A 27,904-nucleotide genomic window follows, 5' to 3' on the forward strand; every position below is an offset into this window, starting at 1 on the left:
TTTAGCCACGCCTTTCTCTACTTTATGTTTTTAATATTGGTAGCTGTTTGCAGTGAGATTGGCAGCAATTTTGAAATACTATTTTCGTAAAAATGTTTATTCCGTATGGCAATGATCAATATATAATTTCAAATTTAATCGTCTGGTACAAAGACATTGCACGGTGCCTGGTCTGGTATTATTCTAATTAATTTATGCATTTATAGTTTAAACTAGGATCTGGTAGGTACTGACAAAAATGTCAAAGATTTGATTTCGTTGGCTGTAAGTTATCTTATCCTATTTGGTTTTGGGAATTCTTGTCTAGAATAGCTGCTTGACAGTTTGGAAAGCATGCGGATAGGGTGTTAGGTAGGTACCCATAAACTTTACTTTATGATTAAACCCGTGTTCATGGTATTAATTTATTAATTCATTCTCGCACAGCATTCTAGTTTAAACCAATTGCACACAGCTTTGGAGTTTACAATGATGCCACGAGATCTGAATTGTTCACAGTTATTCGCCGAAGATTAAGTTTAATATTATACCAATCAAATTATGAAAATCTCATGTGTGCATACTCAAACCAATAATAATAATTGTAATAAGTAATAAGTATTTATTTTGAATAGCAACACTAGAATGAAGTCCACCTACGAATGTTTTCTAAACAAAAATGACAGCTCGTTGCGGAAGATTGGCAGCATTGGTTCAGTTATTATCGTAGTATCGTGAGGTTTAGTCGTTGTTTGAATGTGTCAAATAAAAACTTTGTTGAATTGAGTTATTGAAAAGTTTTTGTGGATGTTTAGGTTACAAAACTCTGACGAAAGTGTATCAATTAAAACACTGCGTCTTGGAGCAATGCCAAAGCGCCGTAAATTACTCACTGGACGCACGTTGGTGTTATATTGTTTTTAATTCATTATTAATGTTCGACCTGTGCAATGATGGATGGTTCATCGAATGCAGATTCAGATCATTCTCTGACATGGGAAGATTTTTTCGGTACGTCATACTCCAAAATATTGTGCATTTTTTACTCGATAATATTATATTGCCGTTCCAATATAGTATTATGCATATATTGACATTTTTTCAGTTGCGATCGTAAATGTTATCTTATTAACTTTGTTGTATTGTGTATTGTGCGATGGGCCATTCACCCGGAATAATATGCAGTAAAAACTGTAGTATGTATTTATATTTTATTTATATAATAAAACCTTGTCCAGTTACCTATTCATAATATTATTTAATAGATACTTAACAAAATGATATTAGTGTTATTTTTTATAATAATAGTAAGTAGGTACCTACCTATACTCGACGAACTTATAAAATACATTTATAGGTAACTTAACTATTTTATAAAAATATTAAATGGTTAAGTACATGTAAATTATTCGTAGATGTATTACATTCGCCGTATCACAGACCTCACAGTGAGCTGTCGTACCGGAAAGAGATGGGTGTATAGAATTGAGATCAAATAAATTGACCATTATTTTTTTTTTTTAGATTTAATTCGAACGTTAATTTGATATTTAATAGGTACTTGATACCTACGAGCACCTACTTCACCTACTTGCTAATCTGCTTTTGTATTATTCATAATTTTATGTATCTACTTAAGTAATTACATACGATAATATGATTGTATTTCTTATTACCTATCTATTTTTCTTCTGTCTTTCGTATTGTGTCGTAGTGGTTTTTATAACTTATTTTAAGTGTTCTCTTTCGACATCGATTTGATCTCAATGCTATACGGCTAGGAGTTCCCGATACAACATCTCACGGTGATCTGTGATACGGCCAACTGCATATGTACAATTTTCCGGACACAATATTAAATGCACACCTTCTCAACACTGCATTACTGTCGTTAGTTCTATATATTCGGCATTATAATATCAATGAATAATAAATATCAATTTGTTTGAGCAGTATTGTGATTTTTTTATGAAAAACTAATTATTAATGTAATGTTGTTTACTGTCAACATTTTCGTCGATGGAAGGTCAATTGTCAAAAATTTATATACCTAAGTAAAAAAACGTTTTTTTAAATCGCGATTAAAAGAATTACAAATAATAATATAGGTATGAGGTATGTAGAGAGACATATTATTAATAACCAGTACTACTTGCATTCTGGTGCCTACATGTGCATTCATTGTATTTTTATGATGTAAATCTGCAATAATATTGATCGCGTAGCTTCTTAGCACACGCTTGTAAACTTTTGATAAATATTCTTTGAAAAAACATGATTGTGATGCCTGCTATTGTCAAAAATCATGACCGATTAATTGTTTTTCTTCACAAGATAGTGTGTCACTTGAACTGATGATACGAATCGGATGGGAAAAAACTGAGCCAGTCTGCAAACTGGATGTTGGCATCTAGACTAAAGATTTTAAAGAAAAACCTTCTAAAATAGAATGCCAATATACTATTACATAATATACCTAGTAGGTACTTAGTCCAAATATTAATTTGTCCATTTCAATAAGCGCAAATGGTCAAAATCAGTACATACATTACAATATTATTTATACACAATACCTTGTAATATTTTAATATAACATTTAGGTACCTACCTACGCTTTAGTGAGTTATTTTCGACCATTCCGAAGCTGGGTTTATAACCCAAATCAGATACTAATCAACGTTAATGGGTTAAAGTAGAATTAACAAAAATAACTTGGTTTCAATAGCACGATATCATATTAGTAAGCGTGTTGTTTCAAAATTCTTCCTATAACGAGATTATATTTTCCATAATTCTTGAAACAACAGCCAGCTATTTACGTTAACATTTAGACCCAACCACACGGTGCTGCAAATTCGTGGTACCCACTGCAGTTTGTGTGAATTGGCTCTTACATTCATTGTCGGATATTGCAGAACCAGGGAACTCAGAAATAATTCTGTTCTGTGTGCAGAACTTATTACGATTGGTTATGTGGTTGAATCTTAGGTATTTTTTTTTTTAAATAGAAAGCGCCATTGTAAAATTTTATGTCTTCCAGTAATCACCTGAATATTCCTTATACAGTTTGTTATTGCATTGTGGGCGGAAAACTCGTTGCCAGTATGTTGCCACACAGCACCAAGGCGAAGTAAAAACGCCTACGGTCATCAGCGCCACTTCTTCCATAACACAATTCGTTTGATGCAGCTCTCTTGAGATACGTTACGGAGTCGATGGACTCGCACATTGTGAACTTACTGTTTGACCTCAACTAGGTTTAAATTGACTTGACCAAATATGTCTAATAATAACACTAATTTGATTACACACGAAAGCAGAAAGCTATTTGAATCCCGCCAAAAAAGGCACCGTCGATCGTGAGAATTTACTGTCACGGTAAACAACGTTTCAGTACATACCTATATGTTTTGTTTTATCTCATAAATCAGTCATAATGAGTAAGTAACCTTTATTATTATTTTACACGACAATAAAATCTTATTCATTCTTCGACGTATTTACTATAAGAAAATGCTTGCTGGGCTTATTAAGGCTACTTCAGCTAAAAATATCGTGACTAGGCGATGCGCGGATTGTGCAAATGACGCGAGCCGAACGAAATATAATTTGTCATTAAAATTCAACATGCGTCCTTTTAATGTTATGTTTATTATTATATTCGTAATAATAATAGTATATTCATTGACATGTTTTCTTTTTCAAGTAGGTACATGCTGAACGATTTTTAGTCATCTTTACACGATTTAAGAATATATTCCTCCGACGCCATCACAAAACAAATTGACGTGCTCACACCTCGACTGTCAGTCTCCGATTGGCGACGACTGCGAAATTTCGTTCCACCTACTGTTGAAAATTATTTGCCGTTTCACTTATGTATGCTCTTAACGAACTCAGTGTAATTTTTATACTTTGTGTGCATTTACCACAGAACAGATTAAAAATAGAGTTCCGATAGGCTATACCCCAATACTCTACATTTTGTCGCAGGGCTTTGAATGTGTGAGTGTCCTACGAAAATGAACCACACATAGAGGTGGAATAGTGTGTGTTCCAAGCTTAAAATACACCAATATTGAATGAGCGTCAGTGTATAAACCGAGAGCAGTTTTCAGAACGAAGGGCAACAGTGTTCTTGACACGTGTGAAAGTTTATTCCTTATTCTTCCACACTCGTGATCGGTTGCCTGTTACTCCACACCCGTTAGGTATTTCAGTTTCCATTATTTCTGAGTTCCCTGGCATTTACATTAAATGCTAGGCATCAGAATATGCTCTACTAGTTAACGTTAGGCGGCTGACATGGTCGTTTAGTAACTTGCGATACTACTAGAATTAATGGTATAATTGTGAAATGCAAGGTGTTGAAATAATCAATTTTATTATACATTACAATTTAAGTAAATATATTTAGATTAACATCTCTGCATCTGGCCCTCTGTATATACTTGAGAATATATACGAACAAAAGTAGACCAATGACAGGATTACAAGAAAAACAGTTTATTATTTTTTTGTGTTTGAACTAATAAGTATGTAGAAACTATAATATGCACCTATCTTATACCTGTATATTGGACAATAATTGTATTCCATGCATTTTTTTTTTGCAGTGGTGAATGTCATCATTATCTTATCATAGATAGTCCTTGTTTCTTATCTAATTAGTAATCACGTTTGAACACATTTACACAAGCGTTACTTTTCTGATTCATTATTTAAGTATACTTATAATATGTGGTTTCTAGGGATGCCATATCGAATAGAAATGAACCGATTTGATAAAGAAAACATGTATCTGTTACTTGCAAATATTCTATCGGAATAATCTTGTCCAAAAAACCCCCTTTTAGTTAGGTCCCCTACAACATTTTTCACACACAAAATTTAATTATGATCCGATGCCGATAGTAGATATATTATTTATAGTGAGTACGGGTCTCATTCATTGAAAATTGGCCGCAGATATTATGGCTATACTTCAGCTGGGGCACGGTCTAAAACGATCGTGACTACGCGACGCGAAGATTGTGCAAATGACGCTTGCAGAACAAAACATAATTTGTCATAAAAAGTCAACATGCGTCCATTTAATGTTGTTAATTGTTCTATTACTTTGTTATATTCATTATATTACTTTTTATATTATTTTTATATTCATTGACATGTTTTCTTTTTCAAGTACCTAAATGGGTAACGTTTTTTAGTCATCTTTACAAGATTTAAGAATGAATGCCCCCGTCGCCATGACAAAACAAATTGACATGTTTACAGCTCGACTTTCGCTATCCGATTGCCAGCTAGTCCGAAATTTCGTCGCACCTATATTTGAAAATTATTTTCCGTTTCACTGAAGTACCTACCGTCTTATAATATAATATATCACTGGCGTGCGTTTCACAGATGCGGTAGTGCGGAGCATCCAAAAAAATATTTAATAAATTACTACATAATAATTATGGCCCCCACATCCTGACAAGGACCCTCAAGTCAGGATATTTGGCGGTCTCCTCTACCAGTTGCAAGGGCAGTGTGATGTTCTGCACCTTCAAGTCACCGCACGCTCCCGATACACGTGTATTTTATTTAATTCAGGGATATTTAAAAAAAAACATTTTGTTCATTTTATAGTTGCTGCAGTATTAAATAATGAAATGACATACCTACTTAAATATCCACTGGCGTTCCAATCCACGTTATTAAAATGTTATTTTTATATGGTCATATTTGTTTGTTATAACTGTTTTATATTAGAGAAATTACATTTGAGATATCGAGAATATGTATGAAAGTCTACTACGCTGGTATGAACAAAGTGGTCCATAAGCTGTGCACGTTACATCAAAATAAGTCCAGTACCTAGATTTTGAGTTATAACCGAACACACGAACAATCACTCCAATTTTACTATTAGAAATAGACAGTTAGTAATAGATAAAAACATGGATGGACATTGATGTACTTCTGATTTTTTCAACCATTGATTTACTATGAGGTAAGTGCGTACTTACGCAGTTTTTGACATTTCGTAAAACAATTACGGGTGGATGAGTCCAAAATGAACACAATGACAAAATTCAAACCTCCCCATTGGTCTGGATTATTCACTACATGATAGTATTACCATATTATTAAACAACTTTTAATATTTATAGTTTACATTTACAAGTAAGTGTTACAAATCTTTTCGGTTTCTCTGATGGCCGGATGTCCCTGATTTACACATTTAATTAATTTCACTAGAACTTACTTGGTTTTAATAAAAATAGATTACTGGTTTCTTTCAGAGTAGCTGAGTAGCAGATACGCCGTTCTTTTAACAAGCGCAGAGTTTACTCTTTAGAGTAAAAATGTATCGTAAAATTATTAATAATTCTTATATGAATGATTCAAATAGTGCATTAATTGTCTATTGCACTGTCACGTTTTATGGACTTCCTTTATCGTGGCATATAATATGTATGTCTATTTTCGGAAATACAATTCTGAGAAAGAAATTTTGTGGATTAGATAAGTATGTACTTTCATATATTATTCTCGCTGTAGAAATGCGATAAGGTAAATAGATAAGTTTAGTAAATATGGGAGAGTAGTGCAAGAGTACTTATTTTTTAAAATGTTGGTTTAAATCTGAGGACGCCTATTGTACGAATAAACAAAAAAATATAAATATATAGTGTACATAATTTTAGTATTCCCAGGACTCCAGCTCGATTTTTTCTTGTTCTAGAATTAATACTAGTATTTCGGGATTAAAAATATCGTTTTGAGGTGACGAATCGATAAACTGTAAGTACCTACAGCTAATTATAATTTAATAATATGTAGGTATGGCTAAATATTGTAGACTTTATTTTAAAATACCTAAGTTGGTATACGAGGCAGTTCTAATGAGCATTGTTTTTTTACATTTTATGTAAAAAGTCATTTTTACTTGTCATTATAATTATAGAGAGTGTAGCTTGAAGATAGCTGATGTTCTGGAAAAAATTTGAATCAGTTTGTCAGCATGGAGAGATCAGCATTTTTTTTAAATAACTTCTTCTCTATCCACTCAATTATATTAAAACATTGTCTACTTAATTATTGTGAAGAAAAAATGTATGGATTAAATTAGGTGTCAACTTTGGTACAAACATTGTAAAAGAAATTGATTAAAATTTCACATGCTTTAACTAATCTCGGGATCGAGAAAACTGTCTAAAATCATGGAAATAATTCTGTCCGGGATTGCAATACACAATAGGTCACTGCTCTATGTCTGATATTACCCAATAAATGAAATAATAAACATTCACCGAAGACGTTCAAGAAAACGTTCTGAGATAGTCCAAATTCTTTGGTGTGTAAATTTTTATCCTTGCCTGTCAAATAGCTGTCATCCGCAACGTGAGCTTGCCATTGTCAAAATCTCAATATTATCTTGGTACAATTTTATCATATCAACAATGTCTTGATTTAGTAGGACGGGCCACGTGACAGCTACAATAGTGGGTTGGTGTTGGTACTTATTTATGTTTGCAGTGTCAATTTTTATTTGATTGAATTATGCAGATTATCTAAATATATTGACAAGGATGTTCAAATAATTTAATATCCAGCTGTTATTTTCAGATAAACGAATCCCGAAATAATATTACACACCCACACATAACACACGCAAGATGCCATTTTTATTTTATTTTTATTAATCTACTTGCTCATTTTTCCTGAGGCTCCTATGTAAAAGCCTAATTACACCCGCAGACCCTATCAGATTCAGCGATCACCGCGAGCAATCGTCGACTTCAAATAGCAATTACACAGAACGATTCAGTTACCAACTCGATTGTGTTGACGTTTGATTTGATTGGTTCATAATATACGCTCAGTTGCTAGTGTTAACCATCTACAAGTAAAGCAAAAAATATTTACAGGACATGCCATGTGCGCTCATACTCGGATGATTGGGTACTTTGGATATTTTCGAACCTTCTCGGTAATCTTCGGGTGAATCGTGCCCAAAAAATAGGAATTCGGTCACGACTTAATACGATGAAACATTCCCGGAACGATTTTTATTGGGGGTCCGGAGTTAATTACACTGGCAACCGCCAGTTTTGATGAAGCTCGAATTCATACCCTGAGGGTCTGCGATTGAGGTAGGCAGAAGTTAAGTTCTAGTAGAAGGTTATCTGTGTTTTCATTATAAATATGATTGTGAGGGAACGACTTAAATGTGACTTTCGATGTGATCGGGGGCGATCGTGGCAGACGGCCGACCTGAGAATCTGCCAATATAATTTGAGATACCCAATGAGATACCCGATAAAATTGATTTTGACACATCACACTCTTCTGCCGGATAACCGCTGACGAAATGTTCGGAAATGACCAAATAATATTCATGTCGAGTCGCACGATGAAGATAGTTGATGGGTGATATACCGCCTATCGGATGTTACTTTACCAATTTTCATTGCAGCATTGAAGACCTGTCAGAAAAAATGGGGCGCCTCCAACAAAGGAAGGCACACGTATATTTTTTTTAATTTCAAATATTGTGTTTTAGTACAAGTGTTTTCGTACGGATTACAATATGTAACCTCTTCTTCGAGTTAATGACACCGTGTGTATTGTAAATTGTTATGTGCATTGTCAACTGAGCGTCGTGGAATTATTATGATTAACCATAGCGTGGCGACGTCTTTGTTAAAAAGTACGCAGTCACCAGTCACCATGTAACCGATGTCTTGGAGATTCCTCCGCCGCGCAGCATTTGAAACTGGTTTGCAATGATTTCCATCGCGGGAAACTTGATTCAGAGTATCGCTTGTCTATGGCTTGGCTATGCGGTTTGTGTAGGTAGCTGGCTGGCTCCACTAGTTTCATGCCACACCACACCACAAAGCAGCTCAGCGGTGTAGGTACTTATTTCTTTGACGAGCGGTCTTGTCTTTGAGCATTTCTCGTCGCTAAATGTAACTTGCTCGAGATTCTTCAACTATAATAATTTCCGCGTCAATTTTTCACTCAATTAATTTAATTTTTGATACATACTTCGCTATGTCAAAAATTTCTTCTGTCGCTGCAATGAAATGCTTGAAGAATTTTGTAAAATCTCTCGTAAACCCTACCAGCTGGTTTGGAAGAAAAAGTTACAAACTTCAATCAAATGCCACCTACGTACGTAAAATAATCAACCAACAGGTATTATATCGCCGTAGTCGAAAAAAAAATCACCAATACGGAATCTACTCCTTAGTAGTTAGTTATAGGTATAAGTTGCATTCCTCTCCTTTAATTTTCCGCCTCATTTTATAATGCACTACCTGACCACATAGGGAATTTTAATGTACTTACCTATTTATTAATTATAAAAAAATATTAAAATAGTACTTACCTGCACTTTACATACTTCCACATTGTCCAAAACAAATGGGACTAACAAAAAAAAATAAGAAGTCCATCAATACTTTGCTGAACAACGTTTAAATTCAAATTTTGACAGAAACAAAATTAGCAGTGCGTAGTAGGCGATTACGTTCAATATTGACAACATAATACCGATTTATTCTTCCATTCTTTGTTGCTACAAAAATGTCCCTTGCAAATAGAACTCTTGCGACTTCAATAATAACTACGGTACCTATATCTAATCTAAAATTTCAAAATAATGTAGTGTTTTAGAATAGGCTACGTTAAACATTGTATTTACCCTATTACCAAAGGTTTTGTACCTACTTCTTTGCTCAAGATTTTATGGATTGTCGAGCTGCTGCTCACTGTTGTAATAATGCTTGTTCCTCACCAAGATAATGTGTCCGTAAACAAATTATATTGTTATATAATGTTTGTAAACTTTTCTGTTGTACAAATGCACGTGCACACATTGATAAAACGATAACAAATTCATGTATAAGCAGTCCAAAAAACACCCAGTACGCTTACGCGCTTTAATAAAAATAAAACTACACGATCATAGGTCGCTACTTCCGATGAAACTGTACAATTTTCCTCCCAAATATGTCCACACTTGCTTGTTTGCCAGTATATTTACACAGGTTTTCCATTAGCGGCGCAATACAAAAAACATGGAACGTTATACCTTATATACCTATATTTATTTCGTAAACAGTTTTTATACAATATTTATTTGTTTACGGACAAATGTATGTTCAACAAGACTAGGCATATAACATTGGAATATCGTTCAAAATGGTGACTTCTGATGGTTTGATTGACAACCATCTTTTTTGAATTAAAGTTTTAACAATAAGTATTTTAATACCTAAATGGCGTCAGGATCTCTTCAAATTTTAGTTTTAACGTGCTTAGACTTGTTAATATTTTTTAATTAAAATAATTTGTTCAATGTACCTACTTACATAATTCAGAAACATATTAGAAAACAATCTTGAATAAAATGTTTATCAAGAAATATTGTTTGTTTTGGACATCGTTTAATATTTCAATTGTTGCGAAATAGCATGACTTTATGCATTTATAGATCAAGCTACGTTTTTCTTTTCAGAATGCAAACTCAGATTTTTAAATGAACCCATGTTCCTATATTTTTGCACATTAATATGTCGCTTGATCTGTAGACTGTATGTGCATTGAGAATCTGCGGATTTGAGTAGTTATTTGCCACAGTATTGTGCATGCCACCGTAGCTTCCTATGTAGGCACGTAATTATAGCGACATGAAATTTCTGTCCCACAGGCCAGACAAACGTATTAACTTACGTCTTACATACTAAGTATTTTTTTAATTTTTGATCTCTTTCCAGTCTATTGAATATGACTTAAAAAATAAAAAAGGGTTATGAGAATATCACTAATTATGATTTCAGTGCCCTTTCTTCTTCTTCAGTGTCGCCACAGCACAAATCGCGCCTTGACCTCATCAATTTTCGACCTTCGCAATAATTATTCCTCCACTGTTCCCATCCAGTTGTTCCTTAGCAGCAGGCCTATGGCATCCTTCCCTAAATTATCTCCCCGGCATCTTTTTGGTCTTCCAACAGATATTACTCCCCATGCGCAGGGTGGATTTACACTTGGAAGGGCCCTAGGCCTGGGAACATATTTGGGGCACCTAATAATTGTTTCTTGCCTCAATTTTTGTATTTATTATAAGAATTGTCATCTTTTTTGTTTTTCAAGAAAATATTGTATTTTTTATAAAATATTTCGATATGACAGCCCTTGTTACAACGCAAAAACTACGTATTTACACATTATTTGGCATGTACGCAGTCCTTGTTGAATCCGACTACATTTTTCATGTGGGTTGAACGCACAAGGGCGGTGACGTCCCGTGGGGGTAGGCAGATTGAGCGTCGCTTGGGGGCGGCAGTTAGTCGAAGAGCGGCAAATCGAGGAGAATCATTAGGCACATATAGAAATAGCTACCTAAACTTAGTAATAACGGAAATATCTTTCCATTAAAAAATCAGCTCACTGGTTGGAAACATTATACATATATTAATTAACAGACCTACACGGTTTAACAGGAATATATTTTTTGTCGGGTTCGTGATGTCTAGTTTACTTCCGTTGTTCACGTTCTTGATGACCAGCAATGACACGTGCAGATTTTTGAATTATAGGTAGGTACATACTTTCCTAATTTAAAATTCGTCCAAATATTTTTGCCATTCACTCGCGAATTTTGGAAGTTGCCAGGTGTATTTTTAAATGTATCTGAAACCGTGGACTCACAATATTTCTATTGAAGCAGAGATAGCATTTAAATTTAGTAGGTATTATATATTTTGTCGGTAATGTATCTATACAACACATCTCTTAGAAATTTTAGTCATGAAAGGATAATGAAAAATACTGTATAAAAATGGGGCGGCCTTTTTTCGCTGCCTAGGGGCGGCATTTTGTCTCAGGACGTCACTGCACAAGGGAAATAGGTATTAGGTCTGAATGCATCATTGCGTATTGTGATGAAATGAACTACAAAGCCGTAGTAAAGTGTATTACATAATTTATGAATTCACGCATACTCATTCGGTATAAAAATAATGAATTAATAATGGTTAATGATACTGTAAGAGGATATCTTTTTTATTGAAATCCATCCCGCGCATGGCTTTTTAAATTGATGCAAGCCCCAGATGTCACAATATCCCCCTTAACTCAGAATGAGACTCAGATGTTCAAAAATCGTGGTGTACGACCTCAAGGCCCACTATATTCAGATAGCGGCACAAACTGTGGTTATTACTTATACAATATGGTAAACTATTTGTAGAAAATGATGATTATTTAGTATTTAAAAAAAATGGTAATGCGTTAACAAACGAAATATGCAATCTTCGTTTACTGCGAACATTATTATCGCATCGCACTTGAAATTAAGCAATGTCTAGCATTATTTTAAAAAAATCAACCACGTCTCTAGCTCTTTAAAAATAAATATAATTTTATTGAACCATAATGTTTTAATACAAACTAATTTTCTATCTTATTTCGTTTTTTCTGTACTTTTTCCAGTACTCTTGTGAACGTCGTCGATTCAACATACGAATTTGTATTTCATAATATTATTATCGGATGAGATTTTACTTATATGCTGTTTGTTGTTCAGTGTTTGTTCAACAATGTGTGGACAGTGCAGCCCCTTATTATTTGGCGTTACACTAATGTAATACGATTTATGTATACATGTTTTTTTGTAGGTATGTAGAAATTTGATCTTATAATGGAAATTATATTTTGGTGAAACTACAATACTTAATTGTACGTGTTTCTGTGGTTAAGTATTTGAAAATATATAAGTACATGAGTATTATATTATACGTATATAATATTTAAAAAAAGTCAAATGATTATTATTTATCGACTGCCTTTCTACAAGGCATGCCCGCTTTTCACTCACTTCTGCTCTTGAGACATTTTGCCTGCTCGAGGGATGGTTTCCAATTCTGGCATCCTAAAGAATTTAATTTATATGCACCTGTCAATTACCTGCGTGGTCGCAGCAATGACCTATTCTGGGTTAGAACTGTTTCCTCGTGTCAAGCTTATTAGGCACCATTAGCGAGGGGTGCAAGCAGGGACGGCTCTTGTATAGGAGCAAAGGTGCACTGATCTCCCAAATTATTACGTAACTATGTAATAATAAGTACGTATTCAAATACCTACATATTGTATGAATTAATTATTGTAAAATATCTTTAATTTGTCGCCCGTCTGCACGCATAAAATGCGCGTAATTTCTGGCGGCCTGCATGTATGCGTAGGTACGTCCTTCGTAGTATTAATTGTGCAGGAGAGAAATCGAACCGCCTGGCGATGATTTTTTTTTCACGCTGCCGATAATGTGGGCTCAGTTGTGATCTTTTTTTTATTTCCGAACGTGCAATATTTACCTCACTTGGGACACTGTGCCTCCCAATCTGAGCTTACGAGCGCAGACGACATTTCACGACAATGCTGTGTTTGACTGGCGCGAATAATAACAACTCACAAACGCTTTTGAAGTCGGTACAAGATTCCCGCGTAATATTTCAAATTATTATATTATTATTTCGTACGTTATGAGGTAAATGCTACGTTGTTTGCCATATAATATTGAATCGATCAAAATATCGATTAGAGTGATATTGTGTTCATTAAGTTAGGTGTAGCAATCTCAACATACAAATACCAATTTTATAATTATTGTACCTTTAAAAATTAAATAATTTTATTATGCCTAGAGCAAAGTAAACTTGTAAGTAAGTAATTGATAAACTATTAATAACCTTTACATAATATAATATACATACTACAATTTTTTACGTACCTACTTATACTACTCTAAGAGAAGTAGTTATTTAACAAAAGCGTTACATTGTAACAATTTCTACAATATTAGGTATTTCAATAGTGTATGTGGAGTATGAGCGTTATTTTGAACGTAAAAGAGGATAAAATATTTTTTAAGAAGATGAACAAAGCAATTTTCCAATGTCAATTATTGAAGAAAAGAAATATAAATTATTCTATCAAATACAATATTCGTGTTACCGAAGTATTTTTCATTTTGAATACGTCTTTCAAATCAGTCCCATTTGGAGTGCAATTCTGGAGTTGAGGTGTACAAAGTATTAGCAATTTTTTAACAGATAGTAACTATATCTCGTTGAAAAATCACCGATCCATAGTATTTATCAAAATGATACAGCGCGTAGGTATATGCGGAGAATGTGGGATGCAAATAACCGAAAGGGGAGTATAAGATATGCCCGAATTGCGTCAGTATATGAACTTCAACCGACCATAACCCGCGTACTACCTATCGGAGCTACACAAATGAGGAGTTTACGGCTTTTTACCAATGACATATTGTCTAAAATACTTGCATCAGTTATAATTTATGGAAGTTAGGAGTGTCAAACGTGGAAACTACGTTGGCACATATGAAATGTATTACAATAAAAATCGAAAAGAGTTTGTATGCCTTTTGCATCATACCTATCATATCCAGAAGCTTGGACTTTATAACTTTGACAATAAATAAATGCTGTCGGCGAATGTGAGCGTCGTTTCGTTTCTCAACCCCCCCCCCCCCCCCCAAGATGTATTATATATTTAAGCATAAGCCTACCTCCACTCTGAAGGCTATTGCCGATTTTTTCAATACCACAAAAAGGAAAATGCATGTCTTTGCATGCACTCCCTAATTTTATGATCACCGGCCGCCACTGGGTGCAAGACTAGTCAACGCGCTCTTACAAGACAGACATTTTCAGTGATGTGCTGTGTATTTTGATTTTGATTTTTTTTTTATAACATTGTTTATGTTTTTTATCTTTTTTTCTTCTCTCTTGTGAGGGTAATATTTGTTATATTAGAAAGGTGTGTATTTTTATTTAACTTGTTTGATTATCACCAGCTTGTTTTCAATTTAAATCTCATATTGTGAACATCCTGAATTCTGATTTGTTGTGTGCATAATGTTTTGTCTTTTTTTTTTAAATAAATAAATACTTAAATTAGTCAATGAACGGCAATTATTTATGGAATAGTTATATTACAAACAATATCAAATCATTGCTTACAATAAAATTACCAATTATTACCAATTACCAAAATTACCAATACTACCAATAATTATGTGGATACATAATTAATTAATTAATTATTAATAAGAGTATTGTATTATCTTGAAACATAATATATTATATACAAGTACATTCAATGTAATAAATAATAATAAAGTAGATATCTCGTAGCTGCCTACGATATTTTCCACGATTTTTCTTAATTGCTTCATCAATGATTTATTGTGTTCATAATTTCCGTGTTTTCTTTTAAGCATAGTGCAAAGTCCATTTGTAATTAAGTAATAACATTCGATCTACTTCGGAAAAGTATTTTTCCTAATGGCATAGGTATTTTTAATTGGGCCGATAACTATAAGGTACTATCAGAACAGTTGGTACTTTATTGATATGCACGCATACATTACGCATGCTGATTCTTAAAATTCGATTGGGCATGTTAGTCCACCTTCCACCGAGTGTCAGGGTGTCGTGAGGTTTTCTTGTCTAACCGGCTAATTGACTAAAACGTCAATAAATAGGTATATTGATATTAAGAATGTATTGTGCCGTTACACTAAAATGTTTTTTCATCTAAAAGTTTAAAGTGCAATGTCATAATTGTTATTAATTATTCTTATATTGGTACAATGCAATTTAAATTATTAATAGTTAGTACAATATTTATATACTTGGTGTGTTGTTTTTTTAAATTATTTATTTGTTTAATAAAACTTTTTATTCAAGAAAAATACACCAGTTTTAAAAATTTGCCTCAGATTAGAAAAGAATATAATATGTAATGTGCTTTACCAAATAATTAGTAGGTACGCATTGATGGCTTATTTAATTTATTTATCTATTCTGTTTTTTATGGCATAACAGTGATTGGCCATTGCGCCATAATACACGACAGGTAAAAGTACAAGTAAGTAATAAATAGTAAATAATATAAAGAAAATGCATTAATGCGAAAACGTATTCTCACCAACTCAGAATGACTGAGAATTTTATAATTTTGTTTCTTTTGTGAACTTTCATCAATATTAACTTTTTATCTTGGAACTCTAATTTGTGTAAAAACTATTTTGTTCCTTTTGTGACTTTTTTTTTTTTATTATTGAACGATAACCCTTTATGTAAGGGAGTGATAATTGTCTAAACTTTATATATAAAATAATTTTATAATTGTTTTATAAAAAATTCTCTGAGCTTTTGAACAATAGGTATACGAATTCCCAAGTGCCCATTGTGTATTACTTATGTGACATTTTTGTGCTTCTACTTTCCTGAAGGCATCCACACTGCTCTCCAATTATTAGATGACCTCCATTCCCATCATCAGAGCTAGTCGAGGGATTCGGAGGCTAACAGTATATTAGTCTTACTTATCTTATTCTTATGATACAAAAATATATACTATTAAGATGAGTTATGTTGCAATAGATTTATTCAGCAATTAATGTCTGGTCCAGTAAACAATGGGGGGTTTTGGGACATGGGTGCCCGAGTCACTGACCGACTTAGAGGCCCCTACGACAGTGATGGGTGATGCTATAATAATATTAGTGTTTCATTTTTTTTGTGTACAAGTAGGTACGTACTTATCAATTGAGTGATGATTTTATAGGCCCCTAGTTACAGGAATTTTCTTATGCTTTTGGTAATATTTTTATATTTTGGCATAATTCAATAACTGGTTTGAGCTGTTTCGGGGCCCTTTTTAAATCTTCTGACGACTCTATTGCGTCATCTGTATCAAAGAAAATCGCCGCTGCCGGTAGGTACACCCGAGTGGTAGAAAACGTCAGAAAGGTAGACGCATAGGCTGCTAGATCGATGAGGTGCTAGGTCAATGATACTCAACCTTTTTTTTCTTCGGGCCAAATACATATATTTGTAAAGTAACGCGGGCCGCATCACTACTGGTGTGACGAAAAAAATCATGAAAACCCCCCTTTTTTACAAAACATTTTTGAGATTTTAAAAATTATGCGTGTTTTTTAAATTAATCGTGTGCAATAGCAACACTCTTATATCAGATCTGATGTGGACCATTATGACAATCCTCTTCGGGTGTCACTATCTGTGCGTCAAAGTCGAAACGAATCTCATGATATATGAAATTCCTGATAATAAATGTGTTTCGGGCCGCACATAAAAGCTTAAAGGGCCGCAGGTTGAGTATCGCTGTGCTAGGTCAGGGGTCGGCAAACTCTTGAACCAAAAGAGCCAAATATGAGTGGCACAACGTTAAAAAAAATTCGAGAGCCATACGTATATTTTTATAAAGATGATTTATTTAAATGAATTGATTACATACATTTTACAATTTTTTTATTTATTAAGTGAACCCGAATAAAACTAACGTAAATACTAAATATTATATGTTTTTATTGTTGACATTATAAATATAATTTTTACAGAATATGAATTACATACAATTTTTTACGCATTCCTTAAAACGAATGTGAACCTTCCTTGCATTTCTTTGGAAAGTGTGTATGTTTGGTATATAACTTGTAGTTTTTAATTTCAGGCGCGACTCAAAAAAAGTCTCAACGGTTATTTGGCTTCTATAAATGCTATTTATATTGTTCATGTTTGAAAATGATTGTTCACATACATATTATTATGTAGACTCGAATATTAGTTCGGAAAGCTATTCCATAATATGTATTAAAAATCGTAGTATCTATTGTATGTACATCTTTTAGAGCGCGCCACTTGTGTTGTGAAATTTAATTACATTTTTTTCTCTCCAAAACCTCAATTTTGGTGACAAGACCTACAAATTTTGAGTTCCATAACTATTTGCTTGTTAAATCCACCAATAAAATTGTATTTCAAAAGTGCTCGTGTCAATATCAAATGGCGAAAAATTTGATTTGTTGACTTTTGCAATGGGCAGATTTAAAACAACAACAATCATACCTTTTTGCATCAACCATCACGGAGGAAAAATTAGGCTCGCGATAATGTCATTAAATAATATAATAAGTGTACAAATCAATGACAAAAAATAAAAAAATGTGAATTTTTCAAAAGTTTTTGTAAAAATTGGGAATTTGGCAAAGAGCCACATGTGGCTCGCGAGCCGCGGTTTGCCGACCCCTGTGCTAGGTCATAGGATAACGCAACGCATAAGATTGAGAGGAATGGAATCACCTAGAAAATTAACAAGACACAATTTTCAGATTAATAATAATGATGAATTATTCTGGTTGAGTAGTTATGTATTAAAGTATGCACAACAGGTAAACAAAACAGAGAAGTATTTTTAATTACATATATACTTAACATATTATATTATTGTATATAATACGAGTACAAACAGAATACACCAAAATAATTAAATCAACCTTATTAGCGCTGCCAAATACTGTAACCGCACAATATACAGCATCAAGAAATATCTGTGTGGATATCGTTCTTTTCAAATTTTAAAGTATAAACGGTTGACTTCGCGTTCTAATCTGTACAGAAATGTTAATATAACTTATAAAAAATGTACCTACGTACTATTATTGCAGTTCGACGTTATTAAAATAATTTTCATTGTCTTGTTTAATTTGGAGGTCATATTTATTTTATTGAAGGTTACTTAATTGAGATGGCAGACAAACTTAGGGACCATTAATTGAATCAGATTTTTTTTAGGTATAAAAACATTCAAAAACACAAAAACAGCTAAGTAATTACTGTCAGTTTTTCTTTATCGCGAATCGAAATCAGCATGAGTAAAATACATTCGGACAGTCCCACAATGGCCCAGAGGGTAATGCGTCCCGAGCTCGAATCCTGGGTCTGACAAATACACATATTGTTTCCCAATAATGTGGTTGGAGTCAGAATATGTAGCTAATAGGTTGACATCCATTTCTCGTAAAAACAGAAATCTGTTACTACAACTTCCACAACAATTAATACAACGTTATGAGACAATGAAACCATTATGGTGCGGCGATATGTACATCTCATATATTATTATCAGTTATCACATCTTCGAAGCCTCCTAGTCTTCTGATAGTCTCCTGCTATAACGTAAAGCCTTCTCACTACAATAGTATTGACTTACGGATATCGGTATCGTATCCTCTATCAGTCTATCGAGCGGTTGGGATGTCTCGATTGCAAAAGAGATGATTAATTGTTAATTCAAAATTGTCATTCGGTTTAATCAACGAGGCTAATGAGGCTATAGCAGTGGTGGCCAAACCGTGGCGCATTGCATCTTTGCGACTACTTATTCTTTTGAAGTAGGCGCCATAACTGAATCCATCTTCATATTTAAAATACCTGAGTGCTCTCAGTTCAAGTCATACAGTCTTCTTACTCATCAGTTCGTCCCATTTTTGACAGTTTACAATATTGTAGGAATAAAATAAAATTAAAACTGTTCATCTCTCAGTTAGAAAATGAGGATTTGAGTCAATTTCCACACTTGAAAGAGCAGAATGAATGTGCTGCGGATAATAGCAATTTGACAAAATATATTGAAAAAATCAAGATATTGCAAGGTCATTTGAAAGTCGTTTTCATGATTTTGCTAAAGAAGAAAACTGCATGCTCGCATTTATAAACCCATTTTCACGCAGTGAACAAAATTTAATGCAGATTCCTAGTAACATGCAAATGGAACTGATTGATTTAAAAACAAATTCATTATTGAAAATGAAATTTGATGAGATTTTTCCAGATCAAAATGCTTCTGATAATTTAATTAATTTCTGGCGTTCATTGCCATTGCCATGTGAACATTTCCCAGAGCTAAGAAAATTTTCAAAAAGTTCTATATGTCGCTTCGGATGGACGTACAGATGTGAACAAGCATTTTCATCCATGAAATTGATTAAAAGCAAAACAAGGTCGCGAATAACTGATTCAAATTTGAAGAAATCTCTGCTGCTCTCAGTAACAAATTTAACACCAAACATTGAAAGACCAGCGAAATCCAAACGCTCATAAGCTCCATCCCGCTCAGAGCTCTCTCTCCCTCTCTCTCATCACACCTAACAACTGTGGTTCAGAGTAAAGTTATCTTCATCAAACGAGACTCTCCGGAAGCTGATGGTCCACGACAGCGATCACGCCTCGTCCAAGAGATCATTTATGAATATTGTAGATTGGTGCTCCAAAAAACGTGTGTTTTTTGAACTGGCATAAATTAATTAATTTAATTGCGTGATTGAGTTATTCCTTTACCTCCCCTAATCGAAGCAGATCATATCCCTATTTTTCAACCCCAACCGTGAACGTACGAGGGTGGGTCAATAATTCCTTAGAAAAAAGCATTAAAACAGTTTTTATTTTTGTATTTTTTTTTTATTTCTCAACATAATCTCCTTGGAGCTCAATACACTTGGTTAGACGTTTCTCAATTTTTTTTAAACCGTCAGAAAAATAAGTTTTCGGAAGGTCCTCAAAATAAGCATTTGTCCGATCGATGACTTCTTCATTTGAAAAAAAACGTTGTCCACTTAGCCATTTTTTTAAGTTTGGGAAAAGGAAAAAGTCACTGGGGGCTAAATCTGGCGAATACGGTGGGTGGTCGACCAATTCGAACTTCAATTCTTCAATTTTAGCCATTGATCGTAAACATGTGTGAACACGGGCATTGTCCTGATGAAAGAGGATTTTTTTCCTGTTTAAATGAGGCCGTTTTTCTTCAATTTTGTTTTTTAGCTGGTCCAATAAAGATGCATAATAATCCCGTTATTGTTTTTCCTTTTTCCAAATAGTCAACGAAAATAATTTCACGTGCATCCCAAAATACAGTAGCCATAACCTTACCAGCTGATTTTACGGTTTTCGCCTTCTTTGGACATGGTTTGCCTTCGCAATCCACTGCTTTGACTGTTCTTTCGTCTCGGGAGTATAGTGGTGTATCCATGTTTCATCTACAGTCAGAAAGCGACGAAAAAATTCATCCGGATTGCGTTGCATGAGCGACAACAGGGCTTTAGAGGCCACCACCCTATTGCGTTTATTGTCGACTGTGAGCAAACGCGGCACCCATCTTGCAGAAATATTTTTCATGCCCAATTTGTCATGTAAAATAGAAATGACGCTACCTTTTGAGATCCCTGTAACCTCAATTATCTCACTCAACTTTAATCTTCGGTCACTTAACACCATATCGTGGATTTTATTGATCATTTCTGGTGTAGTCACCTCTACAGGACGTCCTGAGCGTGGTTCATCCTTTGTTGATGTACGACCACGTTTAAATTCATTTAACCAGTTATAAATAGTTGCAAGTGAAGGAGCAGATATGCCGTGAACTAAATCCAACTCATTTTTTATTTCCTTTGCTGTTAACCCTTTTATATTAAAATGTTTAATAACAGCTCTAAACTCAATTTTCTCCATTTTCCATTTTTCCATTTTCCACAAGCAATTTTTTTTTTAAATGTACGAGAAACACACAACAACCCGACCAATCTGATTGAAACTTCGCAGCATACTGAATCGGTAGTGCCGCTGCATGAAAACAAACCGCTTACAGTACTAGTCGCGCCACCTGTCGGCTTTTCTAAGGACTTATTGACCCACCCTCGTAAGAAGGTAGAAAAGGTGCTTGAGTTATATGCTATAGTATACACAGTGACAGCAAAAAGTTTTAAAAATTGAGTAACATTATTTTAGCGTTTGAGTAAAATAACTGCGTATCATATTACTAAGTAACTGCGATTTTAAGATAGATCTAGTTGTAATTTACGACGTCTATTTCAGCTTTTACGCCATTAAGCCGTTACAGTGTAAAAAAAAAGAAATGTCGGTAGTAAATTTGATTCGTATCGTATAATATTTTCGTTATTTTATTCAATCAATTAGGTGGATTAGTCTGTCAAGAGACCGAGAGAAATCCCAGTAAGCTAACGAGTGCATTCTTTTATTAATTTTTATTGAAAATTGTGGGCTTATATAAAAGTATGTACATATTTCAAATAATATAATGTCTAACGTGTTGACTGAAAACATATGCATTAGTTCCTGCAATCTTGTCTTGTTGTGTTCATTGCATTTATGTCGTCTTCTGACCCGTTGAATATTGGATAATATGATTTCTATTAATGGGGGCGAAACCGATCCTATGCAGAATAAATACTACATAATAATATATTCACAATTGTATTTTATTTTAATCAATTCAATGGTTTTCCACCAATAATTGATAGTAAACAATTAAAAAATAATTTTAATAGAAACTTTTTATTTTGTATTGTTTGAATAGATATTTAGCTACTATCAATCTATCAATCAATTCGTTTATAGATGCAATATTAATTATACGCAAGTATAATATATCCGTCTTATTGTGAGTTAATTTGAAAATCTTGCTGTTTTCCAATGGTGCCTTCCTTACATTGAACCAACCTCTCTGTATTTTAATTATTAATTCTATCCAGTCTTTTGGAGACAGATAATAAGCAGTTCTTGACGCGCATCCTTAATGTTTGTTTTTTTATTGTCTAGTTAATTTCATTAAAGAGGAAAAGAAAAGTAACAAAAACAAACTGCTCGCTTGTGACAGACCGTTTCCCATCATCTAACGTCACACAGCAGCTGGCATCTTTCCATACGAGATTCCACTTCTCATCATAAAAGGCTGACGTAAATCAGGTTGTAACACGACCCGTCGTATTATTGTTGCGTTACAATATAGTTATTTAATAACGACTGAAAAGTGCATTTCGACTTTTTAATCTGCAAACCAGCTAACTCCATTTGGGCAAATTGATCAGCAAGGAGAAAAAACTTAATAATTTTACTATCCAGTGGAATTTGACAATTCCAAAAATACACTTGGAATTTTTTTCAAATAAGCTGTACTATGAATTAATACACTATTTTAGCTTTCCTTTTATATATAAAGAGCGGAGACGTTCCATTTACGATATTAGAAATTTGGCACCGGCAGTTGACTGTTTTGTGTGAATAACGATAACGATAACGCATATTAATTTTATTTTTCGGTTTAAGAGTATGAAATTTTTTGTGAGCATAGAAAACATGCTTTATAGTTTATTTAACAAAATACCATTACTGCCTACGACGTTCCTTATGTGGATCATGTGGAGCTCTGGAGAGATTTTTATTAAGTCTATAATTTATTTAGTTTAACTTTTTAGATTCTTTGCTTGATCAACATATTATTATACGTATTGTTGTAAGAACTGTTCAATAATATTTTCAAATTTTCAAAATTACCAACCTTGGAAATGCAATAAACTCGAATAACTTTGGCCCGTTTTGTATAATATTATTATATCGCTGTCTACAAAATGAACTGGCCTATTTTATTGTTTTGTTATTAATTTCAAAGACACAATAATATTGCATTTGAAAATGTCTCAAGTACCAAGCACATGTTTTTACACAATTATCTTCATAAATATTTTACTTGTGTGGGGTGAGTTTGGGTGGATGTTATTTTATAAATTCTTAAAAAATAGTGTCGTTCGCTCATCCGACGTACTTCCATGTATTTTTTTTTTGATTTGTATGTATTATTGAATTTATAATTTGTAGCTAATATTTAGTTAATTCATGTAACATAGATAAATAAATTTCATTTTAATATAATAGGTACCTTCCTAATATTTTCCTGTCAAAAAATCCAACCTTGTCATTGCAATTTGGTGTTTTATAAGTAAGTAGTTCAATTAAACATTTTTAATGCACACGTAATACATCACATTGTAGAACATAGTTGGTTTCTTCCATCTCTGGATGGGAATGCTGGGAATCATTTCGATAGCTTTTATCGTTTATGAACGGCTCCAGCACCAGATGTGATGAATGATGATGTACCAATCACATAGACTCGTCACGCCACACACGAACTATCTCATATTATCTTTAATCTGCATCTAATATCGAGAATTGCCGCCTGCGATGAATATAAACAAAATATGCCCGCATAGGTAGTAATAAAATAAAACAATAGGCAGATGCAGTTGATATCTGCTTTGAGTTGTGAACGACGGTACATACTCGAAGTTTATTATTTTAAGTTATATTAGAACCACGCAATTCGAAGGTCTCCGATTTTGCCACCGTGAGAAAAATATTCAATTTTGCGTCATCAACGGAATCAGCGTCACGTCGCATGTACGAGTAGTAAACAGCCTTATAAATTAAATGAATAATTTAATTTAGCGGTCAATAAATGAATTCTTTCTAAAACCTACTGTCAAATATATTCGTCATCATCATCACCACCAGCCTCGATCTATCAGCTGGATGACGGCAGCCATGTTAAATCCGCCAAATTTACCAATAATTTGCCGATCCTGCGATTGCCTATCGCTATCCATTTGTCGAGTGACATTATTATTATTCAGTGCACATCTCGTAATTTTGTCTAGTTCTCGAAACCCATCGGTTCTTCGCGATACATCGTGTCCCTCTTAATTATGAATCTGTCTTACATTGAGGGTATATTTAAAAAAAATCGTATTTTCCACTGTTCGGCGCAGTTTGTGGTCCCAATTAAGCGATGTAAATTACTGTTATTTCCTTAGTTTTGTTTCCGATCCTTGATATTTGGTCCAAATAAGTGGCTGCCCCAATTAACCTGTGTCCCAATTAAGCATAATCGACTGTAGGTATTTACTTTGGATTGAACAAGCAATTAACAATACTTTTGACTGTAAATATTCAATTATTCATACCATGTCCGATCCTTATAATATCATATTATGGGCCTCCACAGAGATTTTTGTTGTTATGAGAAATGGATGGTAGCTACTTCACCACCAGCTCAACCTATTATCTCTAACTCAATCAGAAATTGAAAAACAATAATATGTGTATTTGCCAGACCCAGTATTTAAACCTGGGACCCACGACGTTATAAACCGACGCTTAAGCCGCTCGGCCATCGTGAGATGGACCTTAATTTTATTTTACTCACATATTATAATATGTTCGTATAATAGTATATGTCCAGTGATGGAACAAGAGGCGGGCGACACTATATAGTTTTATTGGTAACCTAATAGCTGTGTGACTGTGATCTGATAAGTGATATGGTTTATATTATTATTCAATGAGGTTTTATTTTTTTCGCTGCGCTGATGAAGACACCCATACGAAAAAAATCGCGCAGAGTCCCTCCATTAATTTTTAACTTGCCTGAGTTATCTGCTCCATACAAATGGACCGGCACCATTCCGCCTAATACCAATAGGCCGACCAATAATCAGCCTCAATTGACTTATGAAATGTCCAAAACTATGTAGGCTAGGCGAATTCAGTCGAAAGCACATCTTTACTATGCAGTATCAAAACCGACAGTGATCTTCCACACCAGGGAACTCATTAATCTGTTCTGTGTTCCACACTCTTTCATTTTCATTCTTCGAGTTGGATTAACATGTTATATTTGGCTGAGGGCACTGCAGTGTTCCAAATTAAACAACAACACTTATAAAATTGTCTTTCAACATCATATCGAAATACTCAATTTATCATTCGTCCTGTAACTGATGAATTTGGTCTTCGTTTGGACACTCTTCGTCAAACTATTTTATTATTGTACAAAAAACCTCCTGCGCTACGGCAAGGGGAAACTACGCATATTTTTAAAGCGCGGAGATGTACGTCTTCTCTTTCTCTTACTCCTGCGACAAACCGTGGGTGATGAAATACGAATCAAGTACAAGTTATTCACGTGGGATTCATCGTGGTTAAATTGAAAACATTCACATACTTAAGTGGAAGGAAATAATAATGGGATTGGTTAATGTTTCAAAATCTCAATGAAGTCATATTATATTAGAACTGAATGCACGTTTCTTACATTTTTACGATTCAATTACTATGGGGCGGTTTGATCAAAATCCATCCCGCGATCGATGCGTTGGAAGTGCCTGATATATGGCACAGGTAAATCAATGCATGTTGAAATAGAAAACAAATACAATTAACTAAATATATTGGTTAATATTTGTCCATTATTATATCGTTGACAGGTAAACAAACCTTCATTATAGCATTGAATCGAAGGCAACTGCCGATAACCGTTGGACTGATGATCAGATGACTCATTACTTGTACGGCATGGCCAACTAATAAATAAAATGTATGAGTCACCCACGGCGTGTTATCTGCATTCAAAACGGATGGTATAACTTCGTCAAACTATTCCTACCATGTCATGGCACAGCATACCACCGCGCATTCCTCCATCTTACCTCACCTGGAGATGGTTTCATCTGAAGATTCCGGCCACTGACACGTCATTCACCCCACGACCTATGTCCTATATGACACAACAATTATTATTGTTACTATGGCGAACTCTAATGAAATATAGATTGAACTAGGTAAGTATGTACTAAAATATAGGGAGAAATGCAACCTTTTTCAATAACGTATGTATAATAGAATTGTCAACTAGATATAGAAAAAAATAATATTTCATAATTTATACTTTGCCTATTAAATTTATTTACTATACGTATGTTGTCAGCATTGCTTCCTCTTGCCTGCCGTTCTTGTTTACCTTGCGATTTCAAGGGATCATATATTTAAATATGATGGTTCTAGTCGTATATACTCTAGTTCACACTCAGCACAATTTTGTAGGGCATTTCTCGTTCATTACGCCATAGTATACGCCCGAAAGTGTGTGGCGTTTGGTGGACGGAAAGCATGTGGTTCTGTGAAAAAATCTTATTTTAGGCTCGCAACATTAATTTGAGATGCACAATCGGGCTTAAATATTGTGAAAGTGGCGGTGAATTATATTCGATATGAATAAAAAGAATTTCAAGACACATTGTTATTGTAATACATATATACATACAATATAACCCCTATTTTACGTTTTTTAAGGGACCGAAGATAAAAAACCTAATTGGAGGGAAAATGTAAAAGGGGGTATAGAAAAAAAGAACATTTAAATTTTATGTTCGTAAAAAATAACGTTTTATTAAAAAACGACATTCAATTAAAAATTTTATTGAATTGAATGTAAAGGCCAACCACCGTGCGCCGTTCTAAAGACACGGAGTTTTCCTGCCAAACACCTTACGCCCTTAGAATGTCACGACCCAATCATTGTCAAGCGCGCGTAACTCGCATATTTTGAATATTTCCGACGTAAATCGCGGGAAAGAAAAACGTAAATGCGGGTATTAAATGTACTGAAATACATCGGGACTGAAAAAATTACACGCAATTGCCGGGAAAACGTGAATTCCGGGCACGTAAAAACGAGGTTATACTGTATTTAAAAAAACATTGAAACCAAGAATTAGTCAAAAATCTTTTCAATGCATTAGAGACAACTTAATAAACTAAATTTTAACTTAATTAAAAATAACCATAAAATTATAATATTTGTAAGATGGGATCCTTTCATGAATTCACATTTTTTTTAAATTATCTTTCACTGTAATAAAAAAAAATCGCATGCTTCGTATGTTTTCGCTAGGAAGGGTTGTATAATTGAATTTTAAAACCTAACCAATGAAATACCATAGTCTAACCATAAAATAACAAGAAATAATATGTATGATTGTAAAAGTTTAGTGTGCACTATATAATATATCGGATCTCCACAGCCTACCTCCCCACTTCGCCACTGATAGATAGTGGGACATGTTGTAGTATTTAGTTGACTTACTGTTAACGGAATAACCCAGTGAAGCGGTGTCTACCTGTATTCATAGGTAAACTGTGTGTAGGTATACAAGGATAACGTCGTTACGAAATTATTACTGATATTATATTTCAAGAATAAGAGTTAAGATTCGAGGAAGTGATTAAATGTTTTATGTTTACGTTTTTTCCTATTGGTAAATACAAAGTACGCAGCGAGTACTTGTGTACCTACTATTGCAGGGTTGGCGAACCTTTTTGCATACGCGTGCCAACATTTCCCA

At 33.9% G+C, this 27,904-nt stretch overlaps 1 protein-coding gene and 1 long non-coding RNA gene across 2 annotated transcripts in view; both read left to right on the plus strand.

Annotated features, from left to right (window-relative positions):
- LOC147067155 (uncharacterized) overlaps positions 1 to 27,904 on the plus strand; it is a 561,518-nt gene that overhangs the window by 189,327 nt on the left and 344,287 nt on the right. The window lies entirely within an intron of this gene.
- The window catches only part of LOC147067166 (uncharacterized), a 124,229-nt gene continuing 97,020 nt past the window's right edge, over positions 696 to 27,904 (plus strand). Inside the window, exon 1 of the mRNA XM_085954878.1 lies at positions 696 to 990. Coding sequence (XP_085811004.1) covers positions 930 to 990 — 61 coding nt within the window. The 5' untranslated portion in view covers positions 696 to 929. The remainder of the gene's footprint in view (positions 991 to 27,904) is intronic.

The sequence above is a fragment of the Rhyacophila brunnea genome, unplaced genomic scaffold (assembly GCF_057557595.1).
Source record: "Rhyacophila brunnea isolate RB1 unplaced genomic scaffold, BYU_Rbru_1.0 scaffold_4, whole genome shotgun sequence".
NCBI classification, from domain to species: Eukaryota; Metazoa; Arthropoda; class Insecta; order Trichoptera; family Rhyacophilidae; genus Rhyacophila; species Rhyacophila brunnea.